General features: G+C 38.6%; 1 protein-coding gene across 1 annotated transcript; it reads left to right on the top strand.

Moving 5' to 3' along the window:
• Positions 1 to 227: 227 nt before the first annotated feature.
• Positions 228 to 22,180, top strand: LOC132554890 (E3 ubiquitin-protein ligase arkadia-C-like). The gene is made up of 14 exons (XM_060219223.1): positions 228 to 302; positions 1,763 to 1,853; positions 1,992 to 2,118; positions 3,040 to 3,129; positions 4,570 to 5,821; positions 6,146 to 6,216; positions 7,550 to 7,824; positions 8,340 to 8,466; positions 9,298 to 9,727; positions 11,664 to 11,892; positions 12,165 to 12,278; positions 12,521 to 12,616; positions 13,046 to 13,131; positions 17,464 to 22,180. Exons 2-14 carry the CDS (start codon positions 1,785 to 1,787, stop codon positions 17,591 to 17,593), a joined length of 3,096 nt encoding a protein of 1,031 aa, XP_060075206.1. The 5' UTR covers positions 228 to 302; positions 1,763 to 1,784; the 3' UTR covers positions 17,594 to 22,180.
• Positions 22,181 to 22,245: the final 65 nt, after the last annotated feature.

Below are 22,245 nucleotides of genomic sequence, written 5' to 3'. Positions count from 1 at the left end.
ATAATTTTGGTGGAACGTCTGTTTTACTTCCTGTATAATTGTATTTTATGGCATCCAAAACACAAAATTGATAACAAGATACATACGAAAATATATAACTTCAACGAAACACGAAATTTTCGGAATAGGGTAGAAAATATCCGGATTTGGTATGTATTGGTTTTACGTTTAGTTTCTACATTAGTTTTAGCCAATCAGCTGTCTGCCGTAAATTAAGTGCACTGAACCCCAAACACAAGCAAAATGGAGGATTGATATTCTTCAAAATGACAACAAAAACATCTGATATACGATAACAAAAGGTATTTTCCTGTAGTAACGTTCAAAACTATTCGGTTGTGTTTTGTTTAATACGTGTAGATTGTGTTTATGAGTCTGAATCGGTCCGTACTCATCGGCTTCGGTCACCTGCCTTTGTAAACATTTGGAGAACAAAAACAACCTGGCGAGCCTTACCTAGCCATCGCCACGGAGCTTTCCGCTAATGAAGGAGTGGCGAGCACGTCTCTACTTCAGACTTTCTCACTATATTTTTTAACCAATAGTAAGCTTGTTTGAATGAGAAACGTACGAAACACCTAGTTTGTTTGAAATATATTATTTTGTTGTCAACCGACTTGACGGGCTAATATTGTGACTTGTGGGATTTGTACTAAGTATTGTTATATCATAAGATGGCTCTTTGATTGAGTCGATCGTTTTGATTAGACCTAATGCGACTTAAAGATGGCGATGAAACGTCAGGTCGACTTATAAGAAGTTTTGTTGGGGAATTTAGGTGGTGTACCCTTTGAACTTTCTACTTGTGTATTTAACGGCCTGTGTATAATACAACAAGGTAGATCGGGTGGAGCACCACACCTGTCATTGCCACACAATGTGGTCGTTGTCTACAAGGAAATTATCTGTATGACTAATTTAAAATCGCATGCATGAACCTATAAGCTCTTCAGATCCATCTTGGTTATCTCCTACAAGATAAATGTTTAATATGTTTTTGTGTACATTTTTTAACTTATTAATTTATCATATTATTATTATTTTGGATTTTGAAATGGCAAATTGAATTATAATAATTAGTTAAAACCCATGCCAAGGATATGACTCATGCAACCAGAGGCTTTTATTTGGTGCCTATGAAAGGACTTTTCACAAAAGCATTATATAAAATTAACACAGGAGAATTACTGCAGTCTGTGCATGCAAATATTGATGAATTCAATATAGCTTACTTTAAAGTCAGGAAATGTTCCATATTTTCTCCTCTAGTTTAGAACAAGTTAAAAGGGTATAGATATGGTAAATTAACCTAATTTTGGCAAACAATGGCCTGATGAACCTCAGCAGATACATGTATATATATATGCTAAATAAAGTGTAGGTCTTTGTACTGCATGAATAATAAAGATTCAGGTGTATTGAAATAGTCTCACATTATTGTATCCCACTCTCTACCATTGCTTCATGTTTTTCGCTCTATTCACTTTCATATAATTTTTCATATGCTGAAAGGCTAAATGTGTGTAAAGTTTTTTGAGTGAATTTACACTTTATTGAGTGTATATCAATGCAGAAGTAACTGTAGTACCTTTAAACAAGGTCAATGATTTTTTTGGGATTCAGATATCAAAATTTTGCATTTATGCTTTTCCTGACACAATCATCTGAAATTAATATTAATGACATTCCATTCAGTGCCAGCATTATGTCAAAGAAAGTTAAAATCATTGAAATAAGGCATTAAATCTTATTTGATTGACAGGTGGGAGGGAATCACATCAGACATGGAGTCTCCCCAAACAGAGTCGCCTCCCTTAGCCTGGCCAGCCTCTCAATTCATTACAAAGGCTGAGGTAGGTACAATCATCTGGAGATATAACTTCATTCATAAAGCAAATGACTGACTTTCTGTTCAGAGAAATCAGTGAAATTGATAATTCCAAAAAAATAGAACTGTTGGATTGAAATATTGTTATTTCTCATTCCAATAGGAAGGAACAGTTTCAATAGGTGAGGATAGCAAAGGAGACAGCTCTACTTCTGCCTGTGTCAGTGGCGCACCTGTTACCACAGAGTCTGTCGAAGCCCAGGCTGAGGCTCTAGCAGAACATACAATAGGTAAGCTTCTAGTGGTAGTGTGACACCTGACAGAACACACAATAGGTAAGCTTCTAGAGGTAGTGTGACTCCTGACAGAACACACAGTAGGTAAGCTTCTAGTGGTAGTGTAACACCTGACAGAACACACAGTAGGTAAGCTTTTAGTGGTAGTGTGACACCTGACAGAACACACAGTAGGTAAGCTTCTAGTGGTAGTGTGACACCTGACAGAACACACAATAAGTAAGCTTCTAGTGGTAGTGTGACTCCTGACAACATACAATAGGTAAGCTTCTAGTGGTAGTGTGACACCTGACAGAACACACAGAAAGTAAGCTTTTAGTGGTAGTGTGACTCCTGACAACATACAATAGGTAAGCTTCTAGTGGTAGTGTGACACCTGACAGAACACACAGAAAGTAAGCTTTTAGTGGTAGTGTGACTCCTGACAACATACAATAGGTAAGCTTCTAGTAGTGTGACACTTGTAACACCTGACAGAACACACAGAAAGTAAGCTTTTAGTGGTAGTGTGACTCCTGACAACATACAATAGGTAAGCTTCTAGAGGTAGTGTGACACTTGACAGAACACACAATAGGTAAGCTTCTAGCGTAACACCTGACAGAACACACAATAGGTAAGCTTCTAGTGGTAGTGTGACACCTGACAGAACACACAATAAGTAAGCTTCTAGTGGTAGTGTGACTCCTGACAACATACAATAGGTAAGCTTCTAGTGGTATTGTAACACCTGACAGAACACACAATAGGTAAGCTTCTAGTGGTATTGTAACACCTGACAGAACACACAATAGGTAAGCTTCTAGTGGTAGTGTTACACCTGACAAATTGATATAAATCTTTATCTCACTGAAATGATTTGAAAAAATGTCTTTTTGATGGGAGGTTGAAATTGATCAAATATTGCTTTTTCAGCGCTGACTGGAACAGCAGACACATGGGGTCCAAATGAAGTTGAGGTTGTCTCCATGGATACCAGTTCATCAGCCCCGACCCCTGTACCTGGTAAATAATTGTTCTAGAAAGATTGATTCAGCAGTTACATCAGCTTAGTGTAGATATACTGTTAAGGACTGAATATGACAGTAAAACTTATTATAACAGTTTTGTTTGGCTGATTACTCATTTTCTATAACTTCTTCACAGAAAGTATGTTATATATGTCATTAGGTAGAGTCAGGATGACCTATAGTCTGCTTGTTTCGTCCATCGTTATCCGACGGAGCCATGTGTAAATTTTACATTCAAATGACTTCTTCTTAATAATCAAAACATCTCAGGGTGCTGATGTTTGGCCTGTAGCATGGTGGGACGAAGGACTATCAAGTTTGTTCATACTGTTTATCTTGACATACTTTCAAGGTCACAGGGGTCAAATGTGTTGAAATATTTAAACAACTTCACAATAACCAAAAGGTCAAAGGTGCTGATATTTGACATGTAGCATGCTGGGATGAAGGGCTACCGATTTATTCAAATAATTGACCTTGACCTATAATCAAGGTCTCGTTGGTCAAGTGGTTTGAGGTCCTAAAATTTCTTTTTCAAAAAGCAATAAGTTTGAAGTAATGGCATTTTTTGTAGTAGATGTATAAAGAATAGGATTTCAAGTTTGCAGAAAACATTTTATGAACCAACAATGTCTTCATTGTAAGATGTAGCGAAGTTGAACTATTTAGGCCTATTTGTCTTCTTTCATTTTTAAGTCTTTGAAGTCAGACGACCATTAAGACGCGTGGGCCCCTTGTACATTAATGTTACTGGTAAATGCTACCTATGACATCAAGAAGCGAAATTTACTGTAATCAAATGATGGGTCATTCTTGAAATTCAAGGTCACAAAACATCATGAAGCAAATTTGACCAAAGTTCCAGGTCATTAGGTTCACAGTCAATGTCATATTTTCTAACAGTTCAACATTTTTATTTAATATCATGAAGCAATGATGATCAATGAGGAGTCACTTGACCAAAAGTCAAGGTCATATGATTGAAGGTCAAGGTCAAATATTAAAATGCTTTTACTTGTGAATACTTTGACATTATTAACTTAGAATTCAAACGAAGAGTCGTAACGCAACAGCAGGATATGAAAGACAAAAGGAATTTCAGAGTCTGTCACACTACACAAATTACTGATATCATACAATGTGTTCATACTGTATAATTTATTTCAGAATATGTCGCACAACACACAATTACTGATATCATACAATGTGTTCATACTTTATAATTTATTTCAGAATATGTCGCACTACACACAATGACTTATATCATACAATGTGCTCATACTTTATAATTTAAACCGTCTTGTCAAGCTCAGGTTAAGAGTAGGCACATTGAAGTTCCTTTTATGGCATGTTAGTCCTCTAGTATTGGGGCTTGATACTTGGTATGAGTATGACAACAATCTTTTTGTTCTTTATGATTATTTCACTGTTACAGGTGTGTGTGAGCCAGTGACCTCTGACCCAGACATTCTGGTTGAAGGGGAATCACCTCTGTTCCTAGGGGAGAGAGCTGAACAATTATCTGATCCCATGGCTAACTCTCAACCTTTGTTCCTAGCAGACTTGACCTCTGACCCTACACCACTCACAGACAACTTTCGTTCTTACATGGACCATCTCTCTCACTTGTCCCATGATCATGACAAGTGGGACTGGGATCAAGATCAAGGACCATCACAAGGTCATCAAGGTCAAACGGCATTCACACAAGCCTCAGCCTCCAATGCAGGCTCTGAGGAAAATCAGTGTGTTAAAAAGGACAAATCAAAGTCTGTGAAAAACTCTCACAAACAGACTGATCGTCGTGGCAATAATGACCACAGTCAGTCATTGGGGGACCGATCAGATATCATGGACTCCTTGAACCCCTACTCTTTGTTTAATTTGCCAGCACCAGGGCCTGAACCTGTGTGGGGGAGACTGTCCTACCGAGGTCGGCGCAATCCTGGGGATACCTCTGGTATGATGAGTGCCTTTTTCCCCCCTAATCCCTCCCGCCGTGGCCAGAATCGTGGCTGTAATCACCGACCCCACCAAACTCTTCCCGTCCCTCCAACCTCTGGGGCCACCCAGCCTTGTGAAACATTCCCTAGTCTTCCTACCCAAAGAGCCCAGATGGAGGGCTGGTGTTGCCGTCAGGGTGATTCAGTATCCATGCACAATCAGGCCTGTACTCACCCTGAATGTGGTTACCTTGGTGACATACAGCCTACAGATCTCACCCAATCAGGAAGGCAGCAGATAAGTCGCTCTGATCGGCCATCTTGGCATGAACCCATCAGAATGTCAAGGTCAGGTGAACAAAGATCAAAGTCTCGACCCGCATCCAAGACGGCAATCTCTAGTGATACAAATGAAGAAGTGGAATGTCATATTTCAGGGACAGGTGTGGATCATAATGATGAACAGGATATGTCAAGGGACACAACACCTGTGCCAAGGGAGGTCACACCAACAGCAGCCTCACGACGTGAGTTTATGGCTCATATGGAGATGGACCATTCAGAGGTGAAAGGTCAGAATTCAGGGGTTACGGAGAAATTAGATGACAGCATAGACCTGACTGTACAGGATGGCCCCACCTCCAGGGCAGATAGTACCACACCCACAGGTCTTGTTGTTGAAGATGTGGAGCTGTCGTCAGGTTCGGAGGATAGTGATGTGGAGGTAGTGAGAGTTGAGACAAGGTCAGTAAAGGTTAAATACATTTAATCCAGTAGAAGTCAGATTATTCTGTCATAACCAACCCAAGGTTCTTAATAATTTGAAGAAAAGTTGTGTCTTGAACTGAAGATGTGGATTTCCGCTGCACCTGAGTGTAGAAGGCTGTAGGCAGGTTAATGAGGATTGATGTCTCTCATGTACAAGATAATCTTGATATTAATCTGGAAGTTCAGTCGGTCTGGTGTCGCTTGCTTTAAACTTGAAAGTTAATACTTATATATCTTCATCATGTAATTAATGTGCTTTATATTGCCTGTGATAATAGTGTATTTGTATCATAATTGTAGGAGGGGAAGAGGACGGGGAGACTCTGGTCGAGCTGCAACAGTGGTGGTAGATCTCACAGAGTCAGACGATGGTAAGGAGCACAACTTTATTTATTTCATTTATGACATATTTTGATCGTCTTAGGGGATTCAGAAAACTCTACATAATAACCTGCTTTAAGATGGTAAGAGGTAAACTCTCCCAAGAGAAGACATTGTAAGGACTATATAGCCCTGTCTCCTGACAGACAACATTGTTAGGACTATATAGTCCTGTCTCCTGACAGGCAACATTGATAGGACTGTATATAGTTACTGTCTCCTGAGGACATTGTTAGGACTGTATAGTTCCTGTCTCCTGACAGAGGACATTGTTAGGACTGTATATAGTCCTGTCTCCGGAGGACATTGTTAGGAATATATATATAGTCCTGTCTCCTGAGGACATTGTTAGGACTGTATATAGTCCTGTCTCCTGACAGAGGACATTGTTAGGACTGTATATAGTCCTGTCTCCGGAGGACATTGTTAGGACTATATATAGTCCTGTCTCCTGAGGACATTGTTAGGACTGTATATAGTTCCTGTCTCCGGACAGAGGACATTGTTAGGACTGTATATAGTTCCTGTCTCCGGACAGAGGACATTGTTAGGACTGTATATAGTTCCTGTCTCCGGACAGAGGACATTGTTAGGACTGTATATAGTTCCTGTCTCCGGACAGAGGACATTGTTAGGACTGTATATAGTTCCTGTCTCCTGACAGACGACATTGTTAGGACTATATAGTTCCTGTCTCCTGAGGACATTGTTAGGACTGTATATAGTTCCTGTCTCCTGACAGACAATTTTTGTTAGGACTATATAGTTCCTGTCTCCTGAGGACATTGTTAGGACTGTATATAGTTCCTGTCTCCTGACAGACGACATTGTTAGGACTATATAGTTCCTGTCTCCTGAGGACATTGTTAGGACTGTATATAGTTCCTGTCTCCTGACAGACAATTTTTGTTAGGACTATATAGTTCCTGTCTCCTGAGGACATTGTTAGGACTGTATATAGTTCCTGTCTCCTGACAGACGACATTGTTAGGACTATATATAGTTCCTGTCTCCTGAGGATGTTGTTTGGTTTCTGAGTTTCATCAATGATCCATACAGACTTATTTGCCTGTTTTCAGTATAATGTAATCGGATGGAGAGTCTTAATGCTGTGTTCTTATATTTAACGGGACTTAATAATGCGAAAATCATTTTGAGCTTAAGATATATCTTGTAACCTTTGCTTTGACATATTTTACTTGTCATTTTAATGAAGAAAAACAATGTCAGGAAATAGAATTATTCTTTTAGAAGACTTTCTCTTAAAATGATGTAAACATTTCCTATTTGACTTCGAATCTGACTGTGTCTTGGTTTAAACAGAGAGAGGAAGCAGTCAAACGCAGACGTCAAGTGACAATCAGCCAAACTCTGTCTTCCCACCCTGTCTCCATGACAACAGTCGAGTGTCGTCTGCTCACCCAGTCAGTGGCGAGGTGCGTCCCACAAGTGATGTGGGTCCAGACATGTTCCAGCACATTCCACACTTCAGGGGTCAGCCTCCACCGGCTCACATCCACAACTTCGGCAATGGTATTCGCATCGCCCACAACTGTCACTCAAATGATGGTCCCTGTACCAACCACTCCTGTCAACAGGTACTTCATCCAGTTTCTCAGGTTGGGTGTTTTTTAAATGCTGTATTTTCCGGTCTAAAAACTGCACCCAAGTAGAAGCCACATGGTCGGGTTTTAGCGATTGTCATAATTTTATCCACAAATAAGCAGCACCCTTACCTGTGATATGATGACCACTGTTGATATACCAGTAACAGATAACAGGAATCAGTTTATCTCAGTGTAATATTTAAAAAAGTTTACTGATAATTTTTTTATAAAAATTCCTTTACTTTATGGATGTATTTCTAAATAATGCTGATTTTAAAATACATAAAATATCCAACTTGTTTGGGGCCTTCAATGATCAAATTAGATTTGAAAATACAATTATACACAGAATCCCCACACACTTCCTCTTTCTTAAATAACAGTTTAGTGTTTAATCCTTGAAATTAAAGAACTATACCTGATGTAACTATGGTAGTCGTCACGCAGAAAAGTATCTAGAGATCTTTCATTATTACTGTTAAAAAATCAAATGATTCTGTTTACAGAGGCGACATCACCATATGGTTAGCTGTCCAGATCGGTCTTCCTGTGGTTTCCATGACCACAGCCACTGCAGCCATGCTAACATAGGTCGTCAGGGATATAACAGGCACCCTCATTACTATTCGCATGGTAACTTGATGATATTGTTGGTTTTACTGTCAGCAATGGTTGGGGGGGGGGGGTACAACAGTCACCACCTTTACTGTTCCCATGGTAACTTGAGGATATTGTTGGTTTTACTGTCAGTATTGGTTGTCGGGGGTACAACAGTCACCACCTTTACTGTTCCCATGGTAACTTGATGGTATTGTTGGTTTTACTGTCAGCAATGGTTGGGGGTGGGGGGGGGTACAACAGTCACCACATTTACTGTTGCCATGGTAACTTGATGATATTGTTGGTTTTACTGTCAGCAATGGTTGGGGGGTGGGGGGGGGGTGGTACAACAGTCACCACCTTTACTGTTGCCATGGTAACTTGATGATATTGTTGGTTTTACTGTCAGTATTGGTTGTCAGGGGTACAACAGTCACCACCTTAACTGTTCCCATGGTAACTTGAATTCGTTGCTAGTTTTACTGTTGGTAATCCTATATTGTCTCTATATATTAATTATCAAAATTTTAATTTAACAAACAAAATGTTAGTAAAATAACTGACATATTAGTATCAAAGGTCAGATAAATGGTGAAGGACATCAGTTTCAGCTTATTGAGAGACATCCGTCATGTTTTGGTTTTAGGTATATTAATTTTGTAAATCATTTTGACACTCTGTTAAAGGACAAACAGTAATTTGTATGATGAAATATTTGGTAAAAATACAAAACTAATATTTATCATTTAAGTAAAAGCAATTTGTCACTTTTATGAAAGTGTTTTGGGATTTTACAATTCCATCTAATGAGAAATGTTAGCTGTATGTATTATTAGTTTGTGATAATGATTTGATTGTTTTCAGGTAATTGTTCCCATAGTGGAGGGAACAATCATCCCCATGTACACCATCCAACACCTCACCCCACACCTCACCCCCAGCCACACCCCCCTCACACTCCCCATCCCCCTCGTGCCCACATCCATCACCACCACCATCACATTGCTCCCTTCACGATGTCCCCAGCCGTCCTTCCCATGTTGCTACCACAACAGCCATTCACCCCTCAGACCTTCAATGACCTGACGGCCCACCACATTGAGGGACCCCCACTGTTCCAGGCAAGCAACCACAGCAACCCTGCATGTATCCAGGGAACAGCTCACCCTGGTAACCCAGCCTGCATGCAGAACTCCCCCAATCCTCTGATGGCATGGCCAGGATTGCGACCCCTGAGCTCGTCACAGGAGCATGGAGCAACATCATCAGCTGGTCCTGATATTCGGACTCCATGGTAGGTCACATGTCAAATGACAGGAGGTTTGATTTGATAGCAGCTCGTTGTGATCTTTTTTGTAAAGTAAGTTCAAGAAGAATGCCTGACGTCTAAATCAAATTATAAGCCAATTTCTGGTGATAAACACTCATATATAGAAAAACTCTGTGGGACACAAAATAAGGAATAAGATTTGTTAGAGTTAGCAGAGGTTGATTATCACCATAGTGATTAGAAAGGTTGGAAGCAGTCATGTGTGACACAGATTTTGATACACACAAAAAAAGGGAGAAAAATTATATGAATACAAAGGAATAGGAAAAATTTCATTTTAGAGATGTGGTTGTATTCAACAAATAACTTTTTGAGGAATTTGAGGTTTAATGGGTATTATCTGTAGTCAGTGTGATGATGTGTGGTTCTCCAGTGTACATTGTGGTATAAATACGGTAGATGGTAGTATCTGTAGTCAGTGTGATGATGTATGGACCTCCAGTGTACATTGTGGTATAAATACGGTAGATGGTAGTATCTGTAGTCAGTGTGATGATGTATGGTTCTCCAGTGTACATTGTGGTATAAATACGGTATATGGTAGTATCTGTAGTCAGTGTGATGATGTATGGACCTCCAGTGTACATTGTGGTATAAATACGGTAGATGGTAGTATCTGTAGTCAGTGTGATGATGTATGGTTCTCCAGTGTACATTGTGGTATAAATACGGTATATGGTAGTATCTGTAGTCAGTGTGATGATGTATGGACCTCCAGTGTTCATTGTGGTATAAATACGGTAGATGGTAGTATCTGTAGTCAGTGTGATGATGTGTGGACCTTCAGTGTTCATTGTGGTATAAATACAGTAGATGGTCAGTATCTGTAGTCAGTGTGATGATGTATGGACCTCCAGTGTACATTGTTGTATAAATACGGTAGATGGTAGTATCTGTAGTCAGTGTGATGATGTATGGACCTCCAGTGTTCATTGTGGTATAAATACGGTAGATGGTAGTATCTGTAGTCAGTGTGATGATGTGTGGTTCTCCAGTGTACATTGTGGTATAAATACGGTAGATGGTAGTATCTGTAGTCAGTGTGATGATGTATGGACCTCCAGTGTACATTGTGGTATAAATACGGTAGATGGTAGTATCTGTAGTCAGTGTAGTCAGTGTGATGATGTGTGGACCTTCAGTGTTCATTGTGGTATAAATACAGTAGATGGTCAGTATCTGTAGTCAGTGTGATGATGTATGGACCTCCAGTGTACATTGTTGTATAAATACGGTAGATGGTAGTATCTGTAGTCAGTGTGATGATGTATGGACCTCCAGTGTACATTGTTGTATAAATACGGTAGATGGTAGTATCTGTAGTCAGTGTGATGATGTGTGGACCTCCAGTGTTCATTGTGGTATAAATACAGTAGATGGTAGTATCTGTAGTCAGTGTGATGATGTGTGGACCTCCAGTGTACATTGTGGTATAAATATGGTAGATAGTAGTATCTGTAGTCAGTGTGATGATGTATGGACCTCCAGTGTTCATTGTGGTATAAATACAGTAGATGGTCAGTATCTGTAGTCAGTGTGATGATGTGTGGACCTCTAGTGTACATTGTGGTATAAATACGGTAGATGGTCAGTATCTGTAGTCAGTGTGATGATGTGTGGACCTCCAATGTTCATTGTGGTATAAATACGGTAGTCATTGCGATATTTACAAATGGTATGATTTCACAATATTGAATTCATTTGTTAAACACTGAAGGTGTTTCATCTATTAAAAGAAATAGATCGAATAGAAAGCAACCAGAAATATCATACCTCAATAAGTATTAAATGACATAATTATCAATGAAATAAGATGTGACTATTGTAATGTGTTTGTAGAAGTCGGTCCTTGTTTCTTTTGATAACCTGATCTGACCTTGTTTCATTTGACTATCAACAGCTCCCAGACCCAGATGCCCCCAGGATCGTTGCCGCAGCCAATGAGTGGAGCGTGTCCATTCCCACCTGGTATTGGGGGCCAGAACCATCTTCACCTCTCCACTATGAATGGACCAGCCCATTTCCCCCAGCATCATCACCTTCATCATCACCATCACTATCACCATGGCAACCCAGCTGCCCCTCGGTTACAGCACTTCTCGATACCAACACTCCATCCCGAACTCATGGTAGGTTCAGTGATGTAGAATGCTTAAATATTATCAAAAAGAAAGGTATATACCTTTCCTGTTTAGAATTTCGAAGTGTTTTTACAGTTACGGTTGTGTTAAAAGTAAATTTCATAATTCAGTATGCATATGAAGATGTGTATGATTCTAGAAAGTCAGTACTATATTTGGATATATCTTACAGGAACACTAAAGTTTTCTTCTCTCTTCTTTTCCTGTTATTAGCTGTGACACCTTGACCCAGTGATTAATAGAATGGCATTTACTTTCAGTCTCAAGGACCCAGTATACATCAATTCTCATTCCCTGGGCCAATCCCTGGTTTCCATAGGAACATGCAAATGAGACTTGGCAGGATGATGCTGCATCATAGGCCAATGTATGAGGTAAGATTGCAGAGCAATAAGGTCACAGTAAGGTCAAAGTTTACATTTAGGTCAAACTTCAGAACCAAATTAAAATTAAACGAAAAGCTGTGATAAGATATGTCAGAATTCACATCGATAGAAATTGTTTACATCAATATTTGGAGAGCAGAGATAAAAAATAGTTCTGGAAAAAAATATTTAACGGCAGCTTGACTTGTTGGAAAATATTTGACAGCAATAATGATGATTAATATTAACAGGAATTTTTAAGTCTGGAAGAAAGACTAGGAAATATAAACCGTGGAGCCACAAAGGAGGTGATAGAGCAGAACACGCTGCCCCACAAATACCACAGGGTAAGTTTACATACAGAACTCTGTCTCACAAATACCACAGGGTATGTTTACACACAGAACTCTGTCTCACAAATACCACAGGGTAAGTTTACACACAGAACTCTGTCTCACAAATACCACAGGGTATGTTTACACACAGAACTCTGTCTCACAAATACCACAGGGTATGTTTACACACAGAACTCTGTCTCACAAATACCACAGGGTATGTTTACACACAGAACTCTGTCTCACAAATACCACAGGGTATGTTTACACACAGAACTCTGTCTCACAAATACCACAGGGTATGTTTACACACAGAACTCTGTCTCACAAATACCACAGGGTATGTTTGCTTGTTAGCTGTAACAAAATACAGATTTATAATTGTGTTTGATCTGGTGATGTATAACTTCAGACTACATTGTTGTGATATGTTTCTTTCAGATCAAGCGAGATGCAGATGGAGACGATGAACAACCTGAGAAGTGTACCATCTGTCTAAGTGAATTTGAGGAGGCTGAGGATGTGAGGTAATACATTTATTTAGAGTAAAGGCTGACGATGTGAAGTAATACATTTATATAGAGTGTAGGCTGAGGATGTGAGGTAATACATTTATTTAGAGTAAAGGCTGACGATGTGAAGTAATACATTTATATAGAGTGGAGGCTGACGATGTGAAGTAATACATTTATATAGAGTGTAGGCTGAGGATGTCGGGTAATACATTTATATAGAGTGGAGGCTGACGATGTGAAGTAATACATTTATATAGAGTGGAGGCTGAAGGTGTGAGGTAATACATTTATATAGAGTGGAGGCTGACGATGTGAGGTAATACATTTATATAGAGTGGAGGCAGAAGGTGTGAGGTAATACATTTATATAGAGTGGAGGCAGAAGGTGTGAGGTAATACATTTATATAGAATGGAGGCTGAGGATGTGAGGTAATACATTTATATAGAGTGGAGGCTGACGATGTCGGGTAATACATTAATATAGAGTGGAGGCAGAAGGTGTGAGGTAATACATTTATATAGAGTGGAGGCTGACGATGTCGGGTAATACATTAATATAGAGTGGAGGCAGAAGGTGTGAGGTAATACATTTATATAGAGTGGAGGCTGAGGATGTGAGGTAATACATTTATATAGAGTGGAAGCTGACGATGTCGGGTAATACATTAATATAGAGTGGAGGCAGAAGGTGTGAGGTAATACATTTATATAGAGTGGAGGCTGAAGGTGTGAGGTAATACATTTATACAGAGTGGAGGCTGAGGATGTGAGGTAATACATTTATATAGAATGGAGGCAGAAGGTGTGAGGTAATACATTTATATAGAGTGGAGGCAGAAGGTGTGAGGTAATACATTTATATAGAGTGGAGGCTGAAGGTGTGAGGTAATACATTTATATAGAATGGAGGCTGAGGATGTGAGGTAATACATTTATATAGAGTGGAGGCTGACGATGTCGGGTAATACATTTATATAGAGTGGAGGCAGAAGGTGTGAGGTAATACATTTATATAGAGTGGAGGCAGAAGGTGTGAGGTAATACATTTATATAGAGTGGAGGCAGAAGGTGTGAGGTAATACATTTATATAGAGTGGAGGCTGAAGGTGTGAGGTAATACATTTATATAGAGTGGAGGCTGAGGATGTGAGGTAATACATTTATATAGAGTGAAGGCTGAGGATGTCGGGTAATACATTTATATAGAGTGGAGGCTGAAGGTGTAAGGTAATACATTTATATAGAGTGGAGGCTGAAGGTGTGAGGTAATACATTTATATAGAGTGGAGGCTGACGATGTGAGGTAATACATTTATACAGAGTGGAGGCTGACGATGTGAAGTAATACATTTATATAGAATGGAGGCTGAAGGTGTGAGGTAATACATTTATATAGAGTGGAGGCAGAAGGTGTGAGGTAATACATTTATATAGAGTGGAGGCAGAAGGTGTGAGGTAATACATTTATATAGAGTGGAGGCAGAAGGTGTGAGGTAATACATTTATATAGAGTGGAGGCAGAAGGTGTGAGGTAATACATTTATATAGAGTGAAGGCTGAGGATGTCGGGTAATACATTTATATAGAGTGGAGGCTGAAGGTGTAAGGTAATACATTTATATAGAGTGGAGGCTGAAGGTGTGAGGTAATACATTTATATAGAGTGGAGGCTGACGATGTGAGGTAATACATTTATACAGAGTGGAGGCTGACGATGTGAAGTAATACATTTATATAGAATGGAGGCTGAAGGTGTGAGGTAATACATTTATATAGAGTGGAGGCAGAAGGTGTGAGGTAATACATTTATATAGAGTGGAGGCTGAGGATGTGAGGTAATACATTTATATAGAATGAAGGCTGAAGGTGTAAGGTAATACATTTATATAGAGTGGAGGCTGACGATGTCGGGTAATACATTTATATAGAGTGGAGGCTGAGGATGTCGGGTAATACATTTATATAGAGTGGAGGCTGACGATGTCGGGTAATACATTAATATAGAGTGGAGGCAGAAGGTGTGAGGTAATACATTTATATAGAGTGGAGGCTGAAGATGTGAGGTAATACATTTATATCGAATGGAGGCTGAGGATGTGAGGTAATACATTTATACAGAGTGGAGGCTGAGGATGTGAGGTAATACATTTATATAGAATGGAGGCTGAGGATGTGAGGTAATACATTTATATAGAGTGGAGGCTGACGATGTCGGGTAATACATTTATATAGAGTGGAGGCAGAAGGTGTGAGGTAATACATTTATATAGAGTGGAGGCTGAAGGTGTGAGGTAATACATTTATATAGAAGGTGAAGGTGTGAGGTAATACATTTATATAGAGTGGAGGCTGAGGATGTGAGGTAATACATTTATATAGAGTGGAGGCTGACGATGTGAGGTAATACATTTATATAGAGTGGAGGCTGAGGATGTGAGGTAATACATTTATATAGAGTGGAGGCAGAAGGTGTGAGGTAATACATTTATATAGAGTGGAGGCTGAGGATGTGAGGTAATACATTTATATAGAGTGGAGGCTGAAGGTGTGAGGTAATACATTTATATAGAGTGGAGGCAGAAGGTGTAAGGTAATACATTTATATAGAGTGGAGGCAGAAGGTGTGAGGTAATACATTTATATAGAGTGGAGGCTGACGATGTGAGGTAATACATTTATATAGAGTGGAGGCTGAAGGTGTGAGGTAATACATTTATATAGAGTGGAGGCAGAAGGTGTAAGGTAATACATTTATATAGAGTGGAGGCAGAAGGTGTGAGGTAATACATTTATATAGAGTGGAGGCAGAAGGTGTGAGGTAATACATTTATATAGAGTGGAGGCTGAGGATGTGAGGTAATACATTTATATAGAGTGGAGGCTGAAGGTGTGAGGTAATACATTTATATAGAGTGGAGGCAGAAGGTGTAAGGTAATACATTTATATAGAGTGGAGGCAGAAGGTGTGAGGTAATACATTTATATAGAGTGGAGGCAGAAGGTGTGATGTAATACATTTATATAGAGTGGAGGCTGACGATGTGAGGTAATACATTTATATAGAGTGGAGGCTGACGATGTCGGGTAATACATTTATACAGAGTGGAGGCTGAAGGTGTGAGGTAATACATTTATATAGAGTGGAGGCTGAGGATGTGAGGTAATACATTTATATAGAGTGGAGGCTGAGGATGTGAGGTAATACATTTATATAGAGTGGAGGCTGAGGATGTGAGGTAATACATTTATATAGAATGGAGGCTGAAGGTGTGAGGTAATACATTTATATAGAGTGGAGGCTGAAGGTGTGAGGTAATACATTTATATAGAGTGGATGCTGAGGATGTGAGGTAATACATTTATATAGAGTGGAGGCTGAGGATGTGAGGTAATACATTTATATAGAATGGAGGCTGAAGGTGTGAGGTAATACATTTATATAGAGTGGAGGCTGAGGATGTGAGGTAATACATTTATATAGAGTGGAGGCTGAGGATGTGAGGTAATACATTTATATAGAGTGGAGGCAGAAGGTGTGAGGTAATACATTTATATAGAGTGAAGGCTGAGGATGTCGGGTAATACATTTATATAGAGTGGAGGCTGACGATGTGAGGTAATACATTTATATAGAGTGGAGGCAGAAGGTGTGAGGTAATACATTTATATAGAGTGAAGGCTGACGATGTCGGGTAATACATTTATATAGAGTGGAGGCAGAAGGTGTGAGGTAATACATTTATATAGAGTGAAGGCTGAGGATGTCGGGTAATACATTTATATAGAGTGGAGGCTGACGATGTGAAGTAATACATTTATATAGAGTGGAGGCTGAAGGTGTGAGGTAATACATTTATATACAGTGGAGGCTGAGGATGTGAGGTAATACATTTATATAGAGTGGAGGCTGAGGATGTGAGGTAATACATTTATATAGAGTGGAGGCTGAAGGTGTGAGGTAATACATTTATATAGAGTGGAGGCTGAAGGTGTGAGGTAATACATTTATATAGAGTGGAGGCTGACGATGTAAGTTAAGTTCTATACTTTAAGGAGAAATCTTATATTACATATCAACAGTTGTGTTACTATAAATATCCAGATGGGATTTCATGTACCATAGATGATACCTACAATCGACTTTTGTATCATTAGTATTATGTAATAGAAACATTGATGGTTCCTTGTTCCACTTGACTGATTACACAGTCATTAATGAACAATTAATTTCAGTTAATTAAGTTGTAATATGACAACCTATATTAACATTGAACTGTTCTGGTATAATTGTTATAAACAAATATTACATGCTATCATGTAATTTCTTCGTTATCCTTTTCTAGACGCCTGCCATGTATGCACCTGTTTCACATTGAATGTGTGGACCAGTGGCTAACCTCCAACAAGAAGTGTCCAATATGCCGGGTTGATATCGAGGCAGGGTCGAAAGGGCAAATCTCCTCCCAGAACTGATTGGACACTGGTTGTCACATGCTCAACATTTTTCGTTGATTTTGGTTGGAGGAGTGGATATATCACGATATCGTGGGTGTGAAGTTGATTGGTGGCTTGTTGGGGCTGCAGGTTACAGCTGTACAGAAGTAGTAATCGTCAATGGCTTTAATGTTGATTAGACACTGACAGTGAGTCAGGACATAAAGGCTATAAACTCAGGGCTGGTTGATATTAATTGGTTGATAAGTGATAAAGGTCAAACCTCAGGAAAGACGAAGGTCAAGGTCAACAGTCAATAATCTCAGGACTAAAATGGTCTGTGGGGCTGGCCTCCTGCAGTTGAGACCGAATAAAAAGCAAGTGGAGTTAATTTGTTACCCCAGCTATTCTGTAACTCTGTAAACAGCAAGGGGAGGTAACTTGTTACCCCAGCTATTCTGTAACTCTGTAAACAGCAAGGGGAGGTAACTTGTTACCCCAGCTATTCTGTAACTCTGTAAACAGCAAGGGGAGGTAACTTGTTACCCCAGCTATTCTGTAACTCTGTAAACAGTGAGGGGAGGTAACTTGTTAACCCAGTAAACTGCAAAGCTGTGACCCACCTAACAGAAAGGGGGATAATTTGTTCATTCAGCTACACTTTGCAATGCTTAATCAAATGAACACTGATAACTTCTTACTGAGGGTTCAAGGGTTGTACAATTCAAAGAAAGCCCTAAATTAAATGGAAGATCCCTTAAAAGGTCCTAAAATAGGATAACTTTGGCATCAAAATTCTGTATGAAATCTGGTCAGGGTGACCAGCTTTTAACATTAAGTTATCAGTGTTCAACGTACAAGACCTGAACAATAATTATCTCTAATGAAAATGCCAGAACGATCATGTCTGGTCGTCTCGCTCCTTCATCACATGTGGAGGTAGCTCGCCATCAGAAAAATAGTCAAGTACAATGGCTGACACCCTAGGCCATCCTGGCAAATATCATTTGTATAAAGATGCAATTATTTTGTAGCTGGTTGCTATAGCAATGCTAATGGTGTTCTGCCATTTTGAAGTTTACAGGTCAGTAACTTAAGGTCAAAGGTTAGATCAACAATCATGTGTGCTATTATATTTTTATGCCTTTTAACTTAAGATTTGTAAAATAAAATAATGTGCTATCATTGTGCTATTAATGTATACATAAAGTTTGTTATATACAATCATGGTCATTTGACCTGGTCACATGATTTGAGTGTGAGAGTGAACAAGTCACATGACAAGTGAGGGAGTGTCAGGGGTCACATGAACTTGTCAACAGTGACATTTGTATTGTGATTATGGAATTAATTTTTACGTAGAAAATTGTATTTAAAAAAGGTTTTAACAGTACAGAGTGCTGATATTTTAATTGATGTATGCAAATGTATTTTTTTGCAACAATATTTCATCAACATCGAAAAGCAGGGAAATCGTTTTAGCAGAGTATTATGAATTTCCTGGAAATACAGTAGAATTCTGTTTTGTCCAACTGATTTTTGTAAACTGACTTATTAGTGTACAAGTTTTTACAATAAGTGATGTTGTGCAAAATTTCCTAGAGAACCATCGTGAGAGATTGAACATGGTGACTGAGATGTCCTCACCGCATTAAAGGGTCAGTATCGATCTTACAGCTAACACAAAGAGTGTGACACATGTCACAGTGGATTTAATTGGATATATTGACAGGTGTGAGAAAAAGTGTCATGTGACCGCGAGACAGGTTTAATGACCCTAGAGGTGTGTAGTATCTCCCTTGTTAAGGAGACTAATGCCATCTCTGTGGCCAGAGACGAGGCCCATTCTGATGGTTGCTAAATGTGGCAGGTCTTGTCACACGGCGCTTTATCAAAGTGGCATTCTTATATCATGTTTCTGAAGCCAGAAACATGGTCATGTCTCCTTTGTGTGTCTGGCATGGGTCTTTGTTTCTGACCAGGAGTAAGGTGTGTTCCATGTTTAGCCAGGAGCATGCTTACCCCCCGCTATTTACTCACTTACTTCCTAGTCACTAGTAGTTATTTCCAAGTATGTTGTGCTTTTGAATGAATTTAAGTGAATTTGTGCAATTTTTTAATTGTTTTTATGGAAATAAGCTGGCTTTATATTATATATACATGATTGTGATTTTATATGTGTTAATCCCCAAAGACCACCATAGACTGGTCCAGAGTGACTAAAGACTGGTCCATTGCGTATATTTAGGGTTGAAGGGGTAGGCAATGCAGCCAAATAAAGCTTTCCAGAACTAATATTATTAAACATTTTATATTTAATCTGTGTCACAAGGATGTTTTAACATTGTATCTGCATCTTCAGAATGTTTAGCTTTGTAATCTGAGTCTTAATGATGTGTCTGATTCTGGATTTTTTTTTCTATTTGTTTTATGAATTAATTTGTTAAGGACTGTGTTTTACCTAGATCTCAATCTGATAGGCTTCTCATTTGTATCCATTCATAGATGCAGACTTTGAAGTATACATGTAAGCCTGAAGTCCTGCCTTGCTTAAAAGATAATACTCTCTTTGTACAATTTTGAAATTATAAAATATCTAAAATCAGTTCAAAATTTCATCCTTAAAACTAAAAATTGTCTTTTTTCCTTTCATATTGAATATTATAGCATAAATAGCCACCCATTATTTCTGTGTAGAAATTACTTGTAAAGATTTTATCAGAAGTGATTGACTACTTGGAGGTTAGACTACAGCAGACATTTATAGTTATTTTGTCTTTTTTTTTTATTCAGTAAACCAGTACTAGGTTAGCATATCAGTTTTGTTATTTAATATGTGAAATTTGTTCCAAACATTGAGAATATTTTTGTAATTAATTTTGAAAAAGTTTAAGTGCTAATGTATTTAAATTAACAGCAGAATTTTTTTTTATTTCATGACATTTTTGATGCTGGCAACTAAAGACCTCCATATTGAATATTGTCAATTGGCTTTTTAACCGATATGGATAAATAACATGTATCTGGCAAGTGCCCTAACATACTGTTAACAGATACAGATTGTAGTGGTTTTATTTGTTTATGCTTTGGAAGGATATAATAAAAGGTCCATTCACCAAGCTCTGTGTTGTAGAGTTTGATGTCCTTCAGTATACAACACTGCACTGAGTAACCTCAAGTTGTTCATTATTTTGAGAAAATCTTTTCATTTTGCCATAGAATTACTTGTTCGTTGGATTTTTGCATTTTCGAAAAAAAGAAAAGAATTTTGAGACAAAAACATTTTGGAAACTGGGTTTCACCAGGTAGATGTTTTGTTTATTTTAGCAGTAAGATACACTTTGTTGTGCAGGATTTATTATAGTTTGGTATAAATATCTTGATACATATAACAGTGAAGGAAACGATTACAAGTGAGATTCAACGTGATGATCAGTGATAGCTGTGGCAGTTTCTATGATGGAATGGTGTGGTTGTAAGATTTCAGTAGAGTAGAGAGTGGTGGGCTATTTTTCTTATTTAAGGCTTTACATCTGGTGTTAACTGGCAAGATATACTACTTAATCAAACTTCACTCTGTTTATGTCCGACAGCTGCGATAGGGAAACAGGTTCAGTGTTCATAGGACCATTTCTAACAGGTCAACAAGTACAAAGTATCATCAGGGCCCCACGTCATTCATAATGTCAGGATTATACATAGGAAGGGCCCAGATACATTTGTAAGGTATGTGCACTATCAGGGCCAATGTGAAATTATTAGTTATGTACATTCTCAGGGCCTTATGTTTGGGACTGTCGTTTGACTCTGACGGGGTATTCCTTACATGGAAGAACGCATCATTCAGTCATTCATGGAAAGTCCATGAAGGCATTTTCACAAGTTCAAAAACTTGGAAAGTACAATTTTATATCTTTTGATAAAAGAATATCATAAAACTGGATATTTTATGTTGCTTTTGACAAGAAATTGGCAATGTCTTAATATGGTCCCGATACAATCAGGACGTTGGTTGAATGTGTTAAAGATACCTTTTGAGAGTAACTGTTAATACACTCAAACTTTTTAGAGTTTACCATCAAAACAAGTATGATGACTGGTAAGTATTATATAGACTAAAAGGTGCAAGGTGTTTGAATCCTTGTACTGTAAAGTCAGGGATTTTCATTGAATTTTAATAATTTTGATTTCAAAGGTATTCGTATCCAAATTCTTGTGTTTGTGAATCAATAAACAGTCAGTAGAGTTATTGATTTGGGTATTTTCAACACTGGTCAAAGTGCCAAGATAAAAAAACAAAAAAGTGAAAATCAATGGTTTTACAATACATGTGAGAGCAGTACTCAGTATTGTGTGCTCGGCGACGTACCCTGGGACTACATCTGTAGTGTAATTGTGTGCTCGGTGACGTACCCTGGGACTACATCTGTAGTGTAATTGTGTGCTCGGTGACGTATCTTGGGACTACACCAGTAGTGTAATTGTGTGCTCGGCGACGTACCCTGGGATTACATCTGTAGTGTAATTGTGTGCTCGGCGACGTTCCCTGGGACTACATCAGTAGTGTTATAGTTTGTATGACAGTGATGTATCTTGCTGTATTGTCATTAAACTATATAGTCACAACACCTGTCTTTATTATATATCCATCTTATGGTTAAGTGAATACCACAAATGGATTGATTTTGACA

The sequence above is a fragment of the Ylistrum balloti genome, unplaced genomic scaffold (genome assembly GCF_031769215.1).
Source record: "Ylistrum balloti isolate Yb309-2 unplaced genomic scaffold, AGI_CSIRO_Ybal_v1 Utg370448, whole genome shotgun sequence".
NCBI classification, from domain to species: domain Eukaryota; kingdom Metazoa; phylum Mollusca; class Bivalvia; order Pectinida; family Pectinidae; genus Ylistrum; species Ylistrum balloti.
Note: the sequence above shows the minus strand (reverse complement) of the source record. Positions and strands in the feature narration are given on the sequence as shown.

What these genes read in the sequence shown, in the direction of transcription:
- LOC132554890 (XM_060219223.1), top strand. Translation starts at nt 1,785, where the DNA reads ATGGAGTCTCCCCAAACAGAGTCGCCTCCCTTAGCCTGGCCAGCCTCT. An exon ending in AGCCCCGACCCCTGTACCTG is followed by an intron (nt 3,130 to 4,569) that starts GTAAATAATTGT and finishes TCACTGTTACAG; the next exon opens with GTGTGTGTGAGCCAGTGACC. An exon ending in CACTCCATCCCGAACTCATG is followed by an intron (nt 11,893 to 12,164) that starts GTAGGTTCAGTG and finishes ATTTACTTTCAG; the next exon opens with TCTCAAGGACCCAGTATACA.